This window comes from Polyodon spathula, chromosome 5, assembly GCF_017654505.1.
Source record: "Polyodon spathula isolate WHYD16114869_AA chromosome 5, ASM1765450v1, whole genome shotgun sequence".
Lineage (NCBI taxonomy): Eukaryota > Metazoa > Chordata > Actinopteri > Acipenseriformes > Polyodontidae > Polyodon > Polyodon spathula.
The window spans coordinates 20,376,522-20,397,999 of record NC_054538.1 but is presented as its reverse complement, the minus strand read 5'-3'; the positions used below and the strand labels follow the sequence as shown (position 1 = coordinate 20,397,999).

At 35.9% G+C, this 21,478-nt stretch overlaps 1 protein-coding gene across 1 annotated transcript in view; it reads left to right on the top strand.

Annotated features, from left to right (window-relative positions):
• Positions 1–257: 257 nt before the first annotated feature.
• The window catches only part of LOC121315700 (phosphofurin acidic cluster sorting protein 2-like), a 90,986-nt gene continuing 69,765 nt past the window's right edge, over positions 258–21,478 (top strand). Inside the window, exon 1 of the mRNA XM_041250029.1 lies at positions 258–629. Coding sequence (XP_041105963.1) covers positions 379–629 — 251 coding nt within the window. The 5' untranslated portion in view covers positions 258–378. The remainder of the gene's footprint in view (positions 630–21,478) is intronic.

The window sequence follows — 21,478 nt, the reverse complement described above, 5'->3', positions numbered from 1 at the left end:
TCTGCAACATCGTTCTTCACACTACCGTAAACCAATCCACGTTTGAGTATGGGTGTTTATGCAAATTCAAACACACGACTCTCAAATTCCAAACGCGACTCAAAAAAAAACAAGCCCAATCCGGCTTATTATAAGCGGACTTGGCAACTGTGGTAGAAACCTTTCTTCACATACTGCCTCTAGTGGGCCCCATTTTTCCCTCGATCTCGCTCCTCGCATGCCCCGCCCCTGGGCTGCTTTCGGCTGTCTCTGCTCTGTAATTTTCAGTCAGGGAGGACTGACAGAACGAGAACGAGGGAGGTCTGTGAGTGATCGAGAGCGAGAGAGCACCAGCGCCAGACAGTCAAGCCAGCTTCAGCTGCTACCCAAGGAGAGGTGATGATGGCGGCAGCTGTGGAAAGAGGTGGGGTTCGTGCAGCCGTCTTGAACCATGGCAGTGGCGGTGGCGTCTTATCGGGATTGGCGGTTACACCAGCGGCACCAGGAGCAGGAGCAGGAACAGCAGTTGGAGCTGGAGCCGGAGCCGGAGGTGGAGGTTCTGGTTCAGGGTGCTCGGGTCCAGTCCCGGTTCCTATGAACCTGTTCGCTACCTGGGAGATAGACCGCTCGTCCCCAAGCTGTGTTGCGAGGTAAGTACCGACCGGCTATTATTATTATTTATTATTATTATTATTATTATTATTATTATTATTGTTGTTGTTGTTGTTGTTGTTGTTGTTGTTGTTGTTATTAGTGTTAGTATTAGTAGTATTTTTCAGGTGAATACGGTGGTTAAAGTAACACTGTGAAATAATCATTTGTATTGAGGTTCTGATTTGTGCATGTGTAGTATTCAAATGACACCAGGCATATGTCAGTCTGTCTGCCATTTGATTATTTTTACACCCATACACTGCAGAGTACATTTGTGGTCAGGCATTGTTACTTTATTTATTAGTTTGCCACTTTTAGGAATCGATTTGAATCATCTTCATAGTCTAACTCACGGTTTTATGGCATGGTGCAGACAGTACTACTACAGTCACACACCCTTTCTCTCAGGGTTTAACGTTGTGAAATAAACGTGGTCTCTGAAGATTTCCTGGACTGTATTTACTATTAACCTGCAATGATAAATTTTGTATTTGCATGTCTCTGTGAATTAGTTCTGTTAATGTATAGCATTTATTGTTACTCGGGTTTGTGTATGTGTGTGTGGATGAGGTTATTAAAACAAGAAAGTGAAGGGAAGGTCTATGAATTTCAAAAGGAAAGCAAAATCTACGAGAACAAGTAGAACTACTAACAAATCACTCCGCTAACTCTTAGTGTGGAAAGATGTTGGTCTGTTAGCAGTTGTCACAATTCCGATCTGCAAGACGTCGCATGTGTATGTACATTTTTAATAAAATACAACTATCGGGAACGTTATTTGCAGTGTTGTTGCTTAGGTTTCTAAAGATGGACACAGATGCATGGTTTTTAGGCATCACAATGGTTATTTATTTATTAGTAATATGTTAACTTATGTGGAACATGAATAAAAACAACAGCAAAAATAATTTAACGCGTATACCTGACGGGACACGCAATGCTAATCGAATTATAGTACCAGTGAAACCATGTAATGTAAATATATATATATATATATATATATATATATATATATATATATATATATATATATATATATATATATAACATCTATAAAATGGCTAATTTACCACTTGGCCAATTTGAAAGATATTATCAGATAGCGCTGAATAATACTGTTTAAAGTATGTGGCAGTCCACTAATCGCTGTATCTGTTTATTAATGAGGTGTGGAATCGTGTGGTCCCTGAAAGCTTTTCTGCACTGATTTAAGTGGTGTTTAAGTGTTGCTTTGTGGTTTCAATAGACAGGATGTTTTCAAACCATGACAGGAATTTCAATTAATTTTCGTGCTGGCTGCACAGCACAGCGACTGCTGTGGGTGTTATGGTTGGTGAATGTTTTTCATGCTGTAAGTAACTGTATGAAGCGCTTTAGACCTGCATTTTACTGCAGTTGGTTCCCTTATCATATTAAAATGTTGCAAGGTAATGAGGTGTACTCTTTTTGGGTTCTGGTTACATTTATTACAGCTGGCTTTTGTTTTTTTTGCGTTATCGCCTAACCATGCAAGTCTTTCTCCAAAGCACATGTTAGTATGAAATGTACTTTGCCCTATTGCTCCGTTTTAATGTATATATTAATTTGAGATTTCTTGTTACTGGTATCTCAGTTAACACTCAGTTGTCTGATATTTGTATTTATCTACTCCAATAAGACGCTCGGTTCTCGTGTTTATCCAGTCGGTCCTTGTGATGCTGCGAATTTCAATCAGATGTACAGAAGCCTCGGGCAAGTTTCAGTTTCTGTCAAAGATGACGTTTCATTTTTTTTTTTTTTTTTTTTTTTTTAATCACTGCATAGTTTGGCATTCATGTAAATCTTGAACTCCTGCTATTTATTTGTTTTTAAACAGTGTTTTTAATTGGTGCAGCTCTTGAGTAATTCATTGTTTTCCAATGAAACCCAAGCAGCAATACTCAGTGATTTTACTGATTTTTTCGTTCTATTTTTAAAAAATATATATTTTGTTTTATTATAATTTTTTTTAAAAAACAAAAACTAAAATGACCTGTGTTGCCATCCTCTTCCAACATAAAATGTTGTTGAAACCCCCTAGTATGTTTTAACTACAACCTCTTTTAGTAGGAAATCCAGAAACTGTAAAAGGAATTATATAAATTCTTAACTGGTAGACTTGCATTGGATCACTGCGTACATATGAATTATGTTCACCTCTCCCAAAGGAAGATAAATTAACTATCCCTATGTGAGCTTTTAAGTGCTGGCCCATAAATGTTTGGATGTAGTCACAGTGGATAGCCAGTGAACTGGCAGTTTTAATATGAACTGCATTAAATTCTTCTCCCTCCTGGTATTCCAGTTGAACCTCGTTAACCTCGTACCACTTATCTGAAGTGGATCTGGAACTGGAAAGAGTCCAATAGCCAAAGACCGTCTTTATCCAAACTTACATTTATGTGTTCTTTTTTCCATGTCCCAGGTGCAGTTAAAAAAGGGGATCTACTACTGTATGTAGGAAATAAGTCACATGAGCCAAGTTCGCATGGATGAGCCAAGCTTCTGACACAGCAAGCTTTTATTTTTAATTTTTTTACCCAGTTTTCTCCCCAATTTGAAATAACAAATTTTAAGCCTGGCTCACCATCGCAACCCCCGCGTTGACTCAAGAGACAAAGACAAACTCAGCAGTCCGCTTCTTTTCATTCTGCAGTCCCGCCATGCAGCTACCTCAGAGCTACAGCGTCGGAGGACCATGCAGCTCTGGGCGGCTTGCAGGTGCCCGGCTGGTCTACAGGGGTCGCTGGTGTGGGGTGAGCCGAGGACACCCTGGCCGACCTAAGCCCTCCCCAATCCAGGCGGCACTGGACCAATTGTGCGGCCCCCCGGATGCGCCACTCAGGAGCCCCACAGCACAACATATTTTAATATTATATGACGTTGGAACTCCTTCAGTAAAAAGGAAAAATACTAGCTTATTTTCCTTTTGAATGGAGAAGTTCCATTTCTGTACAGTGCAGGATTGCTGAATGTTAACATACTGTCTACACTGCATACTGTACTTGTCTCCTTTACAAAGATGTGTTCCAGAGTTCAAGATATACAGTAAAATGCCAGGTCTCCTTATTTTTCTCTTTCTGGAGTTAAATAATTATGTTTCTCTAATGTGGACCATAAATTGAATCTTGTGATACTAACTTTTGTTAAACTAAATACAGTGAGGCGACCCATTACAACGTTATAAAGGGGGAGCACTTGTATACAGTTAAATCAAGACTTCTGACTTGAAGATTGAGCTTGCACAATAATCTTCTCAGTTTGTAAACTTGGAAATTAAAAAAAAAATACAAATTTCTTCCCGAAAATAAGTGTTTTGTATATACATGTATCACCACCAGAATATCTGTCAAAGCCAAAACCAAATGTACATTTTAGAATTTGAAAACGTGCATGTTTATTACTCTGCACACTGCTCCTTGAATTTGTTTGGTAGATACTGTGCAGAGCAAAGAACTAACCTTAATATAACTTTCAAAGAAATATTTAGACTAGAAAGCAGTGGACCATGTTCAGTTAAAGGTAAAGTCCTCTAAACTGTGTGAAACAGTTTGAGACATTACCTTGTACTCTCCGACCTATATCTAAATCAAGGTGTTTTTTACTGCAAATATTTTTATTGTTAAACCTTGCAGTTAACTTGTATAATAAGGATGGAAATAAGACCCCTATTGCATAGCAGTTTCACCCATTCCAGATTTTGCTACCTGTTTGATTCTCCACAGTGTATAGCTGACAGGCTCGGGCATGTCTTATTAAACTCATAGTAAAACCAGGAATGGATCAAACTGCTATGCAATGGAGTTCTTATTTCCATTGCTGTATAAATTCATGCCCTGCCATTCAATTAGTGTAGTGAGGTGGTCACTAGTCTTTTTCTTTTTCTTCAAAGTGGCTCTATTTTAATAATTTGAATGGTGGCAGTATTTAGATCCAAAGCTGTTTGAATTCAATTCACCTTGATGGTATGTTATGTATTCAGGTCCACATTAATAGCCAGATCTTTCAATAGTCAGTATCTTTTGGTTTTTATCCTACTGTATACAGTATGTCTATTCTTAACCCAGCTTCTTGTGCAGTTCTTAATGGTGGCAGGTGCTTTATAAAGGGGATTTTAAGAGGGAGGGCTTAATCATTTAGTGCTTCTAATCAACTTTTTTTCAGTATCTGTACAATCAAATCAAAATGACCCTTGGTACTTTCAGTATTGCTCTTGAAGATTCAGAGAAGGCAGCTCAGATGTCAGTTCAAGATTACATATTTCCATATTACTGTAAGCTTTTTGGGAGCTTTGACCATTAGGAACACTACAGTATTTTACCTCCTGCTACTGTAGCATTTTCTTAAATTGAGTTTCTAGTGTTTCTACTGCACTACTTTATGAGAGTCCATTCTCTGTAAATAAAAAAAAAAACAAAGGTTTTATGACAGTAATCTATCATTCCTGATTTATAGGAAACCCAGGTCTGGTTTGTTGTTAGGCTTTGAAAACCAGTCAGGGTAGCTATTGAAGACACTGCTGGTGGTGTTGTGAGGAAATGGCACTCCACTCTCTAGAGTGGCAGCCAGAAAAAAAAGATACATTATGCTGATTGTCTGCTGGCACTGGCGGCAATGTTGCTACTTTTCTACTGGCCTGTGATCCTTAAGAATACAGATCAGGGGACCTCTACAAGATAGCCTTGATTTAGCCTGGGACTCTGGGTTTGGAACTCCAGGGGCATTATTATTCAGGAATTTATTCACCTTCATCAGTGAAGGTTGATTGCCCTCCAGGTGGGTGGAAAAGCAGACACACTGGACTCGACCAGGGTGTGCTCTCTGTTTAAACAGGCATTGAGCAGGCATTGACAGGAAGCAGCTTTGGATGGTTTTGCAGCTGCTCCAGTCCCACCTCTCTTAGCAGGTGTTGGTATTAATGGGCCACCATGGTGATGGGTCCCCAGTGATGGGCAAAGGGCCGGGATAAACCAAGTCAGGGGAAGCTGAGGTCTGTCCTCCAGGGAAATTCTGTTACAGGGTTTCGGTTTCATACAGACCCTAAAAAGTATTTTTTTGTAATTCATTGAGTAGAACCTTTTGTGCTTTGAGTGCCTCTTTCCAGAAAAGATCCTGTTTTTGTCTGATGTGAGTTGTGATTTTTTTAAATCTTTTGGCCTTGGCACAGTGGTTAAAATTGGAACTATGACTAGTTCAGCTTCCTTTTTTTATGTAACATAACAACAGACTTAAATGTTAATATGCAGTGTTTTGGTTTTGTAATAAAACTGTGTTTTTAGTTGCCTACAGTAGATGGCTGCAAATCTGGTAGATTCACTTTATTGTTTTATTCCCCCCACATGGGATAAGTATAGAAGTGTCTATCTACAGAGTTACATGCTCTTACCGACTTCTAGAATGCAATCATTCCACTTTCTGTCTGCTAGAATCCATGTCTTTGTTAGGAATGGGCTGCTATAAAATATGGAATGCAAGTTATAAAATGAAGGCTTAGTAAAAACTGAGAAATACCTAAATTGCTATAATTCACAAACGTAACACAATAGAAATCTCACTTCCTTTCACTTTTTATTTCAGTACAGGCCAAAAGATGAAAAAGGCATAGCAATTTTAAGTTTTTAAGACAATCAAAATTTTTAAGTTGAAAAGAATGTCCTAAGGTTGTAGAATAGGCCTATATATTACACTACTACAGTATCTGAATTGTTTTTGGTTTTACAACAACTCCAAATTCCTAAGCCTGGTGTGTTTCAAAAAGAGTGTTGTGATCTCTTCAAGGATGGAGGCTGAGGTATAGCTGAAAGTGGAAGTGAAAGAGCAAAATATGTGAAAGTGAGACAGTATTGTATCAAAAAAAAAAAAACATTAAAATACCAAATCCACTTTTAGCATAACTTGCATAAGTTCCATGTTAAGTTATATGAAGTCAGCTATATACAGCAAAGATACAAAGGTACTGTGAGCAGAAAGTGCAAAAAGTAACACCCTGGGTTGACCTGTTGCTGTATTTGAAATATGTAGTACATTTGAACATGCAATCATAATGAAATGTGCAGTGACAACTGCTGTAGAAACTAAACGTCATTTTCATAATAAGGCATAAACAGCTGTATCTATTTTTTTTCCCAAAGGTTTTTTTTTTTTTTTTTTTTTTATCACATAGATTAGTACTCTGGACAAATGTCTTATCTGAACTGGGTGGGATCTAGGAGTGTAACGATGCACTGATATCCTGAAATGCAGGTCGCAATACAATGTGTATGGTCCTGATGAGCTTCTTATATGATTCATGATAAGCTCGAATGGTCATTTAATCAGAAACCATTGTGTTATGAAAAACATGAATTATAATAATGGTCTCTTAAATTGCAACTTCTCCCCCACTCCAAACAATAACCCTATACTGTAATAAAAGGCACCTGGTGTTGCAGAAGCATACAGTATTTCTTTATAATACATAGAAAGCCCTTAAAGTAATTTAGGTGGCCACAAAGTCCTTGCATGTAGACTTGTCAACATGTGTTTAATTTGAAGTACAAGTCAAAGTTATTATTCTGATAAAATACTTTATCGTCTGCTGCTCTTTGATTTTTATGAATGCACTTGTGCCTTATTAAAATTCTAGAGACAGCATTTCTGATGTCTGTACGCATTCTAAAAGTAGAATAAGCATGGATACCGATAACCCAACACAAGTTGAAATATCTTTAAATTACTTTTTTCTTTTTTTTGTATAATTTGTATGTTCAGTACCTTACCGTTATGCTGACAGAGATATTACTGTTGATCTTTGATTTAGCTGTAGATTTTCATTTGTAAAATGGTGTGATGATTTTGCTGGTCAGATATTCCTATGACTGTCTGATACTGTACTGTATAAGAATCATATTTGTTGAATAGGGCTGTGCTAATATTTTATCTAAAATGTGGTATTTTGTGTTTTATGGTTTCTTTAGTAGAACCGGGGTTTGTTGCCAGGCAACAGGAATTAGCATACATTCACTCATGTTTTTTGTATTTTTTCTTTATTTAAATTGTTAGTGGTGTATGGAATGGCCAGTTACACTGAACATCTTGAACAGTTTTGCTACAGTACCACTTGGGTCCCTGTTCAGAATTAATTTCCCTTTAATGCTTCTCTTACAGCGGTTTCATTTCCATTACACTAGGGATGTACTAAAGAGGGAGGTACCTACATATGAAATACTTCAGTATCTTTCTTTTTAAAGTTTCAAAATTAAGATCTAAGTCCAGGCATCAGTGTTTTTTTTTTTGGCTACTTACAGCTATGGCCAAAAGTTTTAGGATTGAAGTCAAAAACTTTTATGAACTTAATTTAGATACTTTGTTGTAGTCAAATAAACTACAAAAGGATATCGCAAAAGTCTACCGGAAGCCCTAATAGAAGTGCAGTGTTTCATGTTAGATTTCGAAATGTGACATTTTTCAATTTGTCATTTTTTTTGTTCATGGGGAACAGTACTCAAAATAACAATTCTGTCTAAATGCTCTGTATACATATCAAATGAGTCTCGCTGCGGCAATTTTGTTAAGTCAAGCGTTTGGCCAGTATTTAATTTTTTTTTTGTCAGCTTTCTGGGTCAGCTGGAAATGCAGGCTGCTGCCATATTGGAACCTTTCTGACGCCGCTGTTATGTCATATCATTGACAGCCACCCACATGCAAAGCATTCGCGTGCAAAAATAACAAAAGGAAAAACAGTAAGAAAAAGCATTTTTGTGTGCCTAAGCCTTTAAACCAACAAAGGGCGGCCATAACAAAACAATGGCTACATAATATAGGAACGGGACATGCGCTCAATAGAATACTGTGTGTGACTATAGAGCGAGTCAGCGACAGGACGTCACACACACAAAGCGCGACGGAAGAGAGGTCCAATACATTCAATGTTCATTTGTTTTAATTGTTTTTATATGATAGTATATGAGTTTTAGTTAACATGTTTTCTATTGAAATGGTTATATATTATTTGCATTAGTCACCCTTTTAAGAATATGGGAAACTACAAAGTGGTGTGTATTTCAATATGTTAACATAACATTATTCAGCAGGTTTCATTTGACTTTATGAAGCAAAATGTGTTAATTCTATAGGGCGATACAAAACTTTTGGCCATAGCTGTAAATTTTTGCCAATGGTGCCTGAGGTAATCTCTTGAAATGGTTGCAGCAGAGCAGTAGATACTGTAGCATGATTTTGAATGGTGCTATTAACCCTTTGAGTTCTGAAATCCATGGCTTTCTCACCTGTGGCCATGGATTAAATGCAAGTATAATCCTTAAGGTTAAATTCTCCCTTTGTCTAAAAGTACCACTTAAAAGACCCTTTAGCCTCAAGAAACAGGAAAACTAAGGAGAATTTGAATTTGCTTTATGCAACTGGTTCTTGAGTCAAGATAGAATGCCTTTAATACTAAGCGCAAGTTAATGATTGGGGACAGATGCAGTGCCCCAGACCTCTAGCAGGAGAAAGGAGGAAGATCGGCGGCATTGGTGCTGTGAGAAAGGCAGCCACATTGATAAAGTCCTAAATGTCTTTTCCCAAAGCTTCTCAGCACTGCTGGGCTTCCAAATGAAATGTGAAACACAAACCACAACCATATGTACATTAAATGTGTGCGTGTATGAGTGACAAAGATCAAACTGATAAAATGGCACATAAAGCTTTGCCAGGGGGGAAAGGAAGGAAACTAAACACATTTCGCAACCTCACATTATTATTATTATTATTATTATTATTATTATTATTATTATTATTATTATTATTATCATTTTGTGTATTTATTTTTAAATGTATGTGTTTACTTGTGAAAGCTGTGTTGGAATTCCACTTTAGATTTATTTTGCAGGGTTTCTGATCCTTTTCATATATTTTAGTTTTTTTCCTGTTGGAATTCCACATTTGCTTTATATTTCAGGATGCTTTATTAATGAGAGACACGAGGCACAAAAATGAGTACAGTTAACTTTTATATTTATTCGATCGCTAGATAAATGGTTTAAAGATGTTTGGGTTAAAGATGTGTGTATTCTGGATGTGTTACTTGTTTTATTTAGTGCTATATGCTATACATTTAAAATAATAATGTGCCATTTTAAGGCAGCACCTACATATTGTATGTTGAAGGTGTTACGCTTTTAAAGTAGATTTGTTGTGTAGAAATCTTCTTGGATGTCATGATTACATGTACAGCATGGGGCTAGCGAGAGTAAAAGTGTAAATAGTTTCTAGCTGTACTGAAATGAAACTGACCAGGACTACAGTTAAAGTGTTTAATTAAATCTGTTTCCCAGTGTAGCTGTTTTAGAGAGACATTTTCTTCATTCCGTTGCTGTGCCTGTGCTGGGTTTGTTTATTTGGCACAATATAAACAACCCACCAAAAGCCTGCATGATTAATCTTGGATCAACTGTACTGTATATTTGTTTGCTCTGGGGTTTTTAACATGTTAGTCACCAAATAAATGCTTTTTAGACGTTGAAGAAGGAAGAGGGGTTTGGAGTTTGTTGTGTATTGTAATGGATCTCTTCCTAGCGGCTAAGAGTTAATCACAGCATCAGCATAAGATACATTTTATTTTACCAACATTTTGTGTCTAAAACCTGTTAAATGTAGTTCTACATTTAAAAAAAAATGTAAAAAGGAGGTTATCTTATTATTAGATGGGCTTCCCTAAGGAAATGTGTAATAGCCTGTGGTGTGGTTTTGATGGGATGCTGTACAGTACATGGTTTTTGCTACACTGGAAAAGGGTCTGCATTACCCTTAATTGTTGAACCAAAATGTAACTGCATTTAAAATATATGGATCTATTTGTTTAACAAACAAGTAGGCTACAGACTTCACAGGCTTATTTTTTGTCCATTGTTTATCAATGTTTTCTGTGCTGTATGTCTTCAATGTTTGAGTTCTGTAAAGTGGAACTATCCGGGTTCTGTGCACTGTGTCTATTAATTAGAACAGACAGCAGCTTCCTTTGTAATGGGCAGCAGTCTCATTGTGTTCATGTTTTTTGAATGTGCTTCCATGTACTGTAGTCATTATGAGGAGTTTCTGTGTTTATTAACTCTGTTTTTGCCCCGGAGCTCTATTGTTGCAAGGTCTCAAAAGTAAAATAAAAATACATAAATTAAAAAAAAAACAAAAAAAACAATACCAGGCTGGGGAAAGTGGGAAGGAGGAGTTGTTATACAGTAACTACAAACAAGTGAATCAAATGAATTCATTCCTGTTTTTAGTGTGAACGCATTGTGCATTGGTGTTGAAGAGTTTGTTTTCATGGGGGTAATCAATGTTAATTTTGATTATCTGTGAAAAATAAATACTGTACAGCAGCAGAGCTTTAATAATGACATACTGCTGTGTCTCTTAAAGCCCATTTATCATGTTTTATTGAAGCCTAGAACATTCCTCATGAGAGTTGCATTGAAATTCCACACCAGTCTGATTTCAAAACGTTTTTTTTGTCTTGCAATTTGATAAACTAGATCATTATGCTTCAGATACCCAATGTAATAATGCGTGATGATGAAGGGATGTTGAATTCTCATTCACTTTGTTTTTTCAGCACGTGTGAATAGGGTATGAAATGCACATTTATTCTTCAGGTTTAATCATAGATTTGAAGTCCTTGCTGTATGCAAGTACATATTAATGTTTGGTACAGAGGATATGTATAAGAGATACACCAATAGATTATGTTGTGTATGAAAGAAGTTGCCAGGTCTACACTAGCTTTCATACAAAACATGATCTATTTTCCACAGTTCCAGTATGCATACTTACAGTACAAACTCGATTTAGCCTTTTTGTGGATTTAAAAATGGGGATATATTAAAAAAAAGCTTTTGTGCAAAATATACCAATTATTTGAAATGTTTTGAAGATGCCTCAAGATCTGCATTGCTTGATTTTTTTTTTTTTTTTTTTTTTCACAATTAATTGCATTCTTTCCCTGAGTTCCAATGTCAGGGAAGATGCAACTTCAGATAGTGTAAAGTTTTATGAGCTGTTGAGTTGCAGCTTTTCTCTTCATGGGATAGAGTTATACTTGTAGCAGGAAACTCTAGCTGTCACAAAGAAAATAAGCCAATGGAAACAAAATTGGTGTCCAAGTCTTTTTTTGTTTTGTTTTAAACTTAAGGCACACATTCTGTTGGCTATGTCTTTGTTGTTTTTCAAGCTTGGTGAGCTGCTGCTGATTTGGAAGAGACACCAGTGTAGGAGTGTACAGTGGTTTTAACCAGGTTCAGGGTCAATTCCTTTTTTTAAACCAATTCCCAATTTAACTGGTGTAGCAGCATCCAATTGGAGGTCTGTTTTTCAGGCTGAAATCTCTCTCTTTTTTTTTTTTTTTTTAATCTCTGTTTAATAGCGCTTCCAAATAAACAATACAAGCCCAATGGGCTGTGTCTAAACACATCAATCTGACTGGTTTTAGGCTTCCTTTTTTATTGTTGTTACTTGATTTATTTTTATTTGCTCTTACTGCTACAGATTGTCAATTTTTAATTGGCATTCTCTTTAGAATTCAGAAGCCTGTTTGTACAACAATTAATTAATCAATTAATGTGGTTTTTTTTTTCAGTAGTGGTAATTTGGAATCGCTATCAGAACTGATGGTTGCAAGCATAACTGTTTTAATGTTATCTATTAGAGAAAATGAAGAGTGTTGAAATAATAGCTATGTCTCTCAACAAGTGAAGTGAATCATTTGTCCTCCTTTTTGATATAAATCATATTGTGTTTATTATTAATAAATAATAATAATAATAATAATAATAATAATAATAATAATAATAATAATAATAATAATAACAACACCTGCAGATTTTATAAACTCTTTCACATTGCTTTTCTCAGCATGTCTGTCTCTGTAATCTGATTTCATAACTCCTAAAGAAGGTGAATCCATAATCTGATGCCGCATACAGAACGTGTTTTTCAGTGGGGTGCTGCCCCAGGATCAGATGTTTTTTGGCTGTATTTGACACTGTTGCTATAAAAATTCACTAATCTATTTTTTACAGTAGCATCTAGGAAATGATGTCCTTTTTTGCAGAATACTCTGGGGAACATTATAAAGTACTTCAGAAATCATACAAAGTTTTTTTTCATCACAGTATATATTTTTTTAAATTTAAGTTAAGTATTTTTTATTCTGTATTCTGCTAAGAGATGTATAAAAATGTGTTATTCTGCTATTCTGACCTGAGAGACCTTACAATACTTCCTGAAAGTTTGTTTAAAAATATTAATGTTTGGGCAGATTACAAGACTTTGTTTTCACGTGAGTGATTACAGTGACATAATACATGTTTATTCTCAGGGTCTTCATAAGAAATAATGGACACTACTCTCGATTATTTTCTCATAATAAATATTTATAAATAAAATGAGTTATTCATTCCATTATTATCAGTAATAGGGGGAAAAAAAAAACCTGATACATTTAGTTCATGAAATAGTATCTGCTTATATCCACTTGTTTCTTAATATTTATAAATGTTGTAAAAACAAATATATATATATATATATATATATATATATATATATATATATATATATATATATATATATATATATATAACAAAAAAAGATGCAGACCCCACATTCAAATTGTGATTCGATTCTGCTGCTTTCGTTCAAAGCCAACTTAATCGCCTGACAAAACAGCGAATTCAATTTAAGCAACTTGTTTCCACTTTGAGAAGCTGGTTTTAACAGAATACTGCTGCCACCCTCCACTGCTGCTGAAATTGATTAACAGGGAATTGGAAATTTATTTTAAAAAATAACTAGAATTGGAATTGATAAACAGGAATTTAAACCAATCCTGATTAGTGATGGTTGAAACTATTACAAATAGCACCATAAACCCGCAGCAGGATCGATCTGTCTGTCTGTCTATCTATCTGTCTTACAATGTAAATCGCCCTGCTCAAACTGCAGTTGCTGACAATTCTAATCAAGGAACTTTGACCTTGTCGCTGACCTCATTGATATGATTATTACAACGCCAAAATGGATGAACGGTTGTTTGTCGAGAAGGTACTCCGTGTTTATCCCTAAGTGTATGCAGTTCATGGAGCGGATTCTAAAGATCAGATGAAAAAGGAGAATGCGTGGGTATCAATTGCTGAAACAAATGCAGTCAGCTTATGAGTATTTTAACCTCACTCAAAGTGTAACCGTGAAGTTTTAATTTTAATAGTGCAACTGTTTTTTAAACACATTATTATTATTATTATTATTATTATTATTATTATTATTATTATTATTACAAATATTATTACTGGAAAATTACCTAAATGGTAACAGTATCCTGGGAGACAGTCAACATGGTTTTAGAAAAGGGAGATCGTGTCTAACTAATCTGCTTGATTTTTTTTGAGGATGCAACATGGATAATTTAATTGCAAAGCATATGACATGGTTTATTTAGATTTCCGGAAAGCTTTTGACAAAGTCCCGCATAAGAGTAATTCTCAAACTGAACGCAGTAGGGATTCAAGGAAACACATGTACATGGATTAGGGAGTGGTTAACATGTAGAAAAAAATAAAGTACTGATTAGAATGGAGTGAGGTAACCAGTGGAGTACCACAGGGATCAGTATTAGGTCCTCTGCTCTTCCTAATCTACATTATTGACTTAGATTCTGGTATAGTAAGCAAACTTGTTACATTTGCAGAGGACACAAAAATAGGAGGAGTGGCAAACACTGTTGCAGCAGCAAAGGTCATTCAAAGTGATGCAGACGCATTCAGAACTGGGCAAACATGGCAAATGACATTTCATAGAGAAAAGTGTAAGGTATTGCACGCAGGCAATACAAATGTGCATTATAAATAGCATATAGGAGATACTGAACTTGAAGAAGGAATATAGCAAAAAGATCTAGGAGTTTATGTTGACTCAGAAAAGTCTTCATCTAGACAATGTGGGAAAGCTATTTAAAAGGCCAATAAAATGCTCGGATATATTGTGAAAAGTGTTGAATTTAAATCAAGGAAGTAAAGGGTTAATTTATTACAACAGTTCAGAAAACAAATGTGAATCATCTGTACAGTCTTCCACCTACACTGTAACTCAGTCTTATTTTACCAGCATTTTGAGTCTAAAACCTTAAATGTGTGGCTGTAGTTCTGAATTTAAAAAAATCGTATTATTTTATTGCTGGTATTATAATAATTAGTAAACACTTTGGTAACAATCCAGCAATGTCATGTGAGAGTAATCCAATTTACGGTACTCCACAAATTAAGTTTATCGTTTTACTTGCGTTAAAATAACCAGGATAAAATATGACTGATAAAAAAAGGGGCATGTTAATTGACTCGTTGCTCTACACAGGTTCAGTGCTGGGTATCACCCGATTGTAATTTAAATAACGCCAGTTCAAATGTAAATGCATAATGAATTTTCTCAATTGTTTCTTTCCTAATTCTGCCGCCTTGTTATTTGCTAAGTTTAACGAGATGGGTCTCCAGACAGAATGTCTTCATGAAACAAACGGTTGTAGTGTAGTGACTACATCCTTTACACAGTTAAGTGATCAGTTTCATTTAAGGAACATATACAGTAGCTAGACAAATAGCTTTGAGCTTGTTTCCTCATTGTCAGATAATGTATGTAATTAAGAAATGGTCATGAGCGCAGTTCCTTAGTTTTTCAGCATATAAGAATGCAGTGTTCTGCCAATTAGTTGCCGTCCTTTTTTGTTTTCTTTACATGTTTACAACTGGCAATATGATCTTTAATGGGTTTGACTCGTATGTGATCAGTCAAATAACAGCAAAACTTGCAGAATAATATCCCACCATCCTGATATAGACGGTCAGAAAATGTTTTAGCTCTGCTGAAACATTGCATTTTTTTTCTTTGTAGGTGCAGCCGCCATGTTGAGTTTCAGCAGAGAAGCATGAGTGAAGTCACGTGATGAATAAACTCAGCTTGGCTGGCTTCAGTGCAAAAAAACGCAGGCAACTGGAGTTGCGAGGAGAAAAAGACAACAAAGCAAAATTCCATTCCTGAATTGCCTAATTCCGCGATCGTCTGCGATCACAAAAAAACAGCAACCTTGCATTTGTGTTGCTTGCATTCAAGTTCCCACCCCCGCTCTGAGAGACACTGTTGCTTTGGAAACACTGTAAAAAGCATAAAAAAACAATATATACTGTTTTGTTGCAAGTTGCGTGGGTGTTACTAACATTTTGCTTTTATTTACATTTTTAAACTAACAGCGGGTCTTCCTCTCATTGGATACACATCATGGAATCCGTTTTTTCATTCACTGGTGAGGATAGAGTGGAAGTGTCTGTAGTGCCATGTAATTGGTATACAATTACCCACTCTTTCTCCAGAAGAAACTTTAACACCAAACACTCTGAGTTTTGAAGACTAGCCTGCTGTATGTCTTGGAGAAACACGTTTTGATGAAATCATGTATTGGCGTTTGTTATAAAATACTGATTTGCACATTATGGATGATTCTGACACCTGTAGTGTTCTATTTGTATTATTTGTGGGGGGTACAGTATGTGCATCATGTTTCTGATCTGCAGCAGCTATAATAAAACAGAATAAAAAGCAGTATATTATGGTGTTTTATTTTAACTTTTAGATTATTAATATATAATAGGACATATAGCCCAATACATAGATTGGGGTGCTGGATAGAGGATACAAGCTGGTGTCAACACCTGGAGTAGAAAGAGTGGCTGTCTAACTGTCTTTGAGACGACTGAGCTTGTTGTTCAAGTACAATGCCAGCTTGTATTCAGCATGCTAGATTACTGTGTATATGGCCTGTAATAGAAGTGCTGCAACACGTTGAGATTTATAAAATGTACAATTTCATATAAAAATATCAAAGAGTCGACTCACGCTGTTTGGCCACACACAGAGAGAGTGGTGTTCTTGGCAGTGAAGGCAGAGCAAAGCTTTCAGTGCTGTAAAAGCTTGTTTTTTTTCCCTCACTTGAAATGTCCTTTATCTTTCTGTCAGTTGTTGAAATGTCTAAACTGGGATGCCAAGTGTGTTTTATTTTCTTCACCTTTTTGGTTTGTGACTTGTAACGGTAGCCGTTACAACACTACTATCTAAGTCTGTATGGGGACCTCATATCATCACAATACTATAACTGTATACTTGCTGGTTCTTGATGCTAATACAAATTTACCAGCTTCTTTATCAGTCAATTGTCACATCTACCCTGGTGTCAGCTTCAGAAGCCAATAAAATAAAAAAATAGTTAAATACTGTAAAACATACATTCTGTACTTCAACATGGACAATGACTGCAGGGTACTGTGTGGTCTGTGTGGTCTTTTTTCCAGTCAACATTGGTCACCTTTCATGTTTTCTTCATGTGATGCACAGAAAGAGGACAGTATAATAGCTAACCCGGGCATATCAAGATGAAATGTGAATGTAATTCTTCTCAAAGGTTTTGCCATGTATCCTTGATATTTAAATCCATGGTTGCCATATTAAATATTAAGACACCCCTCTAAACAGTGTTTGTCCTTTAGCTTCTCGGAGCGCCAGTCATTCAGGAAAAACTAGGCTATTTTAAAGTGATTTGTGGAAGCCAAACACTCTGTTACAAATTAAGGAGAGCCACTGCACTAGTACTATATGTTTTTCTCTGCTCACTTCCTTTTGGAAAAAGGTTTCCTGATTCTGGAATTATTTCCTTTGGGAAACGTTTGACATTCCTTGGACCAGTACTGGAGTGGTTGGAGCCTTTCCAAAAGGTTTCCAGAGCTTCCTGATTTGTGTTTTAGCTCTCCTAACATAGTGGTATACAGTAGTTACCATATGCAGTTCAGTGGCTTTGACCTACCATGGATTATACACTTCTGACAGGGCTTGTGACACAGGCAAATACTGGCACTGTTTGTAGTGTTGTAAAGTATGTTGGTCCTGTAGCTTAGGCCTGAATCAAAATTAAACGCTCACTACAGAGCCTAATAGTAATTTTTTAAAAGTACAGTAAGTGATACTCTAAGTCGGCTTCAATCCAGACCTAAGTGGGGAGACAACTCTATATTATAAGCAATTTTATAAGCACTTCTACCTCGAACCGCGAGACATGTCATTTTAACGCTTATTACAATACAGTACATGTTTGGGGTTTCTTTTTGCATAGCCTACAGTAGTATTATTTTTGTATACAAGCCCCACCCCCACTTCCTTCCTAGCCCACATAGAAGTATGTATTTCATTGGAATGTGGGAGGTGGTGTGGTCTGACTGTAATTCAGTGAAACTACATCTGTGTTTTAGGTGACAGCTGCTGCATGTAAACAAACTTGGGATACATTTTTAGACAAATATAGATAATGTCACAAAATAGTTTTTGCCAAATCTTGAGATGTTTGCACTTTGATTTGAGAGAAATTAGACTCATTGGCTCTGGCAACAAGGGTTTGCCCACAACAATCTAATATTAGATTATACCTTTTATCTAATATTAGATTTTGGTTGAAGATCTGATAACATTCAGTGTCAAAAATATGCAAAAATGCAGAAAATCGTACAGGGGCAAATACTTTTTCATGGCACTGTGTGTGTGTGTGTGTGTGTAATGTATATATATATATATATATATATATATATATATATATATATATATATATATATATATATATATATATATACACATACACACACACACACACACACACACACATACAGCTCTGGAAAAAATTAAGAGGCCACTGTAAAATGATCAGTTTCTCTGGTTTTACTATTTATAGGTATGTGTTTGGGTAAAATGAACATTTTTGATTTATTAATTAAGCCATCAAACAAAGCCAGGCTGCTTGAATTTTTGCACCAGGAGTGGCATAAAGTCACCCAACATCAATATGAAAGACTGGTGGAGAGCATGCCAAGACGCATGAAAGCTGTGCTTGAAAATCAGGGTTATTCCACCAAATATTGATTTCTGGACTCTTCCTAAGTTAAAACATTAGTATTGTGTTGTTTAAAAATGAATCTGAACTTATTTTCTTTGCATTATTTGAGGTCTGACAGCACTGCATCTTTTTTGTTACTTTGATTACTTTGTTACTCGGTTGTCATTGTCTGCAAATAAATGCTCTAAATGACAATATTTTTATTTGGAATTTGGGAGAAATGTTGTCAGTAGTTTATAGAATAAAACAAAAATGTTCATTTTACCCAAACACATACCTATAAATAGTAAAACCAGAGATACTGTGGTTGTGAAACAGTAGTCTCTTAATTTTTTTCCAGAGCTCTGTATATATGTGTGTGTGTGTGTGTGTGTATATATATATATATATATATATATATATATATATATATATATATATATATATATTATATATATATACATATATATACACACACACACACACACACACACACACACACACACACACACACACTGGTTTGCAGAGGGGGGGGGGGGGGGGGGGGGGGGGGGTTCTAGGTCGGCCAGGTCCCCTCGCTCGGTCCTACAGGAGTCACCAGTGACGCGTGGTAGCTGAGGACATCAGACCGGCCCGCGGACACCCGAACAGACAATCGACGGGCCCTCGACGCAACAGGAGGATGCCATATATCATATGTATGTTATATATATATATATATATATATATATATATATATATATATATATATATATATATATATATATATATGTATTATATATATATTGTACATAGATATATAATAAATACATGCATACACATATATATATATATATATATATATAATATAATATATATATATATAATAGAATATATATATTCGGCCCAGCAAGCCACAATGTTCTGTTTAATAGCAACTTTATTATTTGTATTTTTTTTTAGTTAATTAAATGCATATTATATATAAATGGAAGTAAAAATTCATATTATGATTGGGGATTAAGCACTAGTACCTAAGGCAAGGCTTAAGGTTGTACATTGTAAACCCATTGCATATAGGTGACAGTTGTAGTTGAACCTCTGTTTGTTCTCAAAATGAACAATCCCCCCCTCAGCTACTACAGTACCACGCTGGATGGCTGAAGATTAATTGGCAATTTGAGAACATGCATGGGCTAAGCTTGTCAGGAAATATGACAGTGTTGTGTATCAATAAATAATGACTGCAGGCTACAAATGAGAGCTTTACTGATCCTCATCGAGATTTGGTTACCTTGCAGTAACAAGAGAGGCTGCTGATGATCGTAATTAAATAGTGTTATAATGACTTTATTTTTATTTTTTTTTTAGCTCCTAGGCAACAGATTCTTTCCTTGGTAGAATTTTACAAAGCTGCTTGCTGGCTAAACCTAGCAGGACATTCGGGTTGCCACTCCTGGTCATTTTTTACATCTCATGCACAATTACAATTATTATTAAGGACTCCAATAGTGCTGAATTTTTATAAACACTAAGAAAACTTGATGAATTCAATGACAAACTTCCCCAATGAAACATTGAAAAGATTTCCAGTCGAAATGTTTGTCATTTTATTATTTCTGTAAAAAAAAACTTGTTCATACAGATTCCTGATAGAAAATCAGTAATACTGATCCTTAAAAATACAAACTGCTTCCCAAATCTCTGTTGAACAACACAAAGCAGGTGAAACATAAGTAACATCCACTTTGGTGTAGTATGCTTTGTCACATGATTTGCAATGGTAGCGGTTCCATGATATGCATTCTTAATATAGGCTAAATATTTGTTTATATAAAAGCTGTAAATCACTGTTGAAAATCAGTTTCAGTCATGATGGGCAAGTATATGACAGACTTTGATAGAACGGTTTTAGTAGGAGTACAATAAACTACTGATAATTAACAGGAAACGGTTTCATTGTTTGCTAGCCTTCATTACATGTTGTATTGCTGAGGAATAATCATAAACTGTATCGCTCAAGAATGATGTAGACACCTTATAGTGTTCTTTATGTCCAATCAGTGCTGTCATGCCTGCCCATGTCATACACTTGTTTTCTAATTTATTTGCTCAAACCACATTTTTTCTAAGCTTGGTAGGACTATATTGCAGATTTTCTTAGTCTGTGAAGGAGTAACGTTGTATTTCTATTTTTTTTTTTTTTTAAGGCTCCAGAAAAGTTGCTGCAGATACTCCTCACTTCCCTTAAAGTTGACTCTAAAGCTTGATTGAAGGCTTGCATTAAATATGAGTGCTAAGGACTGATTACTGTCTGCATTTTCACAGACATGCTGGGAGTTCGTATTTCACTTTGGCACAGCACAGTTTTGCTGTGAAGTTGACATTCAGATTTTATTTATTTATTGTATGCTTTGGTGAGTTTGATCTCCAGTATTCAGTCTGAGTGCACCTGCAGCTTTGTACTCATCATTCCTCTACAGTTATTGCACCTCGGGTGAGGTTTGCTCAGTTTGGATATCTGTTATCTCTGTTGACATACTGGAGGTTATTGAAATGAATTGCAAACAAAGCTGCCTGTCTTATCTGGCTGCGACAAACAACAGGAAAGCCTGCATCGTAAATTGATGATCTCCATTTCACAAAAGGACTCATTAAAAACACAATGGGGACTGTAAAGCAATACATGGTAAACTGTTCTTGAAAGTCATTGCGCCTATATCTGTGTATTGTGCCTGCTGCTCATGTAATAGCATCCCAGTTGCAAATGTGCAGGTGCTGCCAACAGCAGCAATTGTGAACAGGGCTAAAATCAACCGATTCATGCTGCCCTTGTTACTAAAATGTACTTCCAGTAACCTGTCTGTCTTTACAGTACTGCAGTAGTTTTTAATGGGAATGCATTTAAAGATTTCTGTTGTT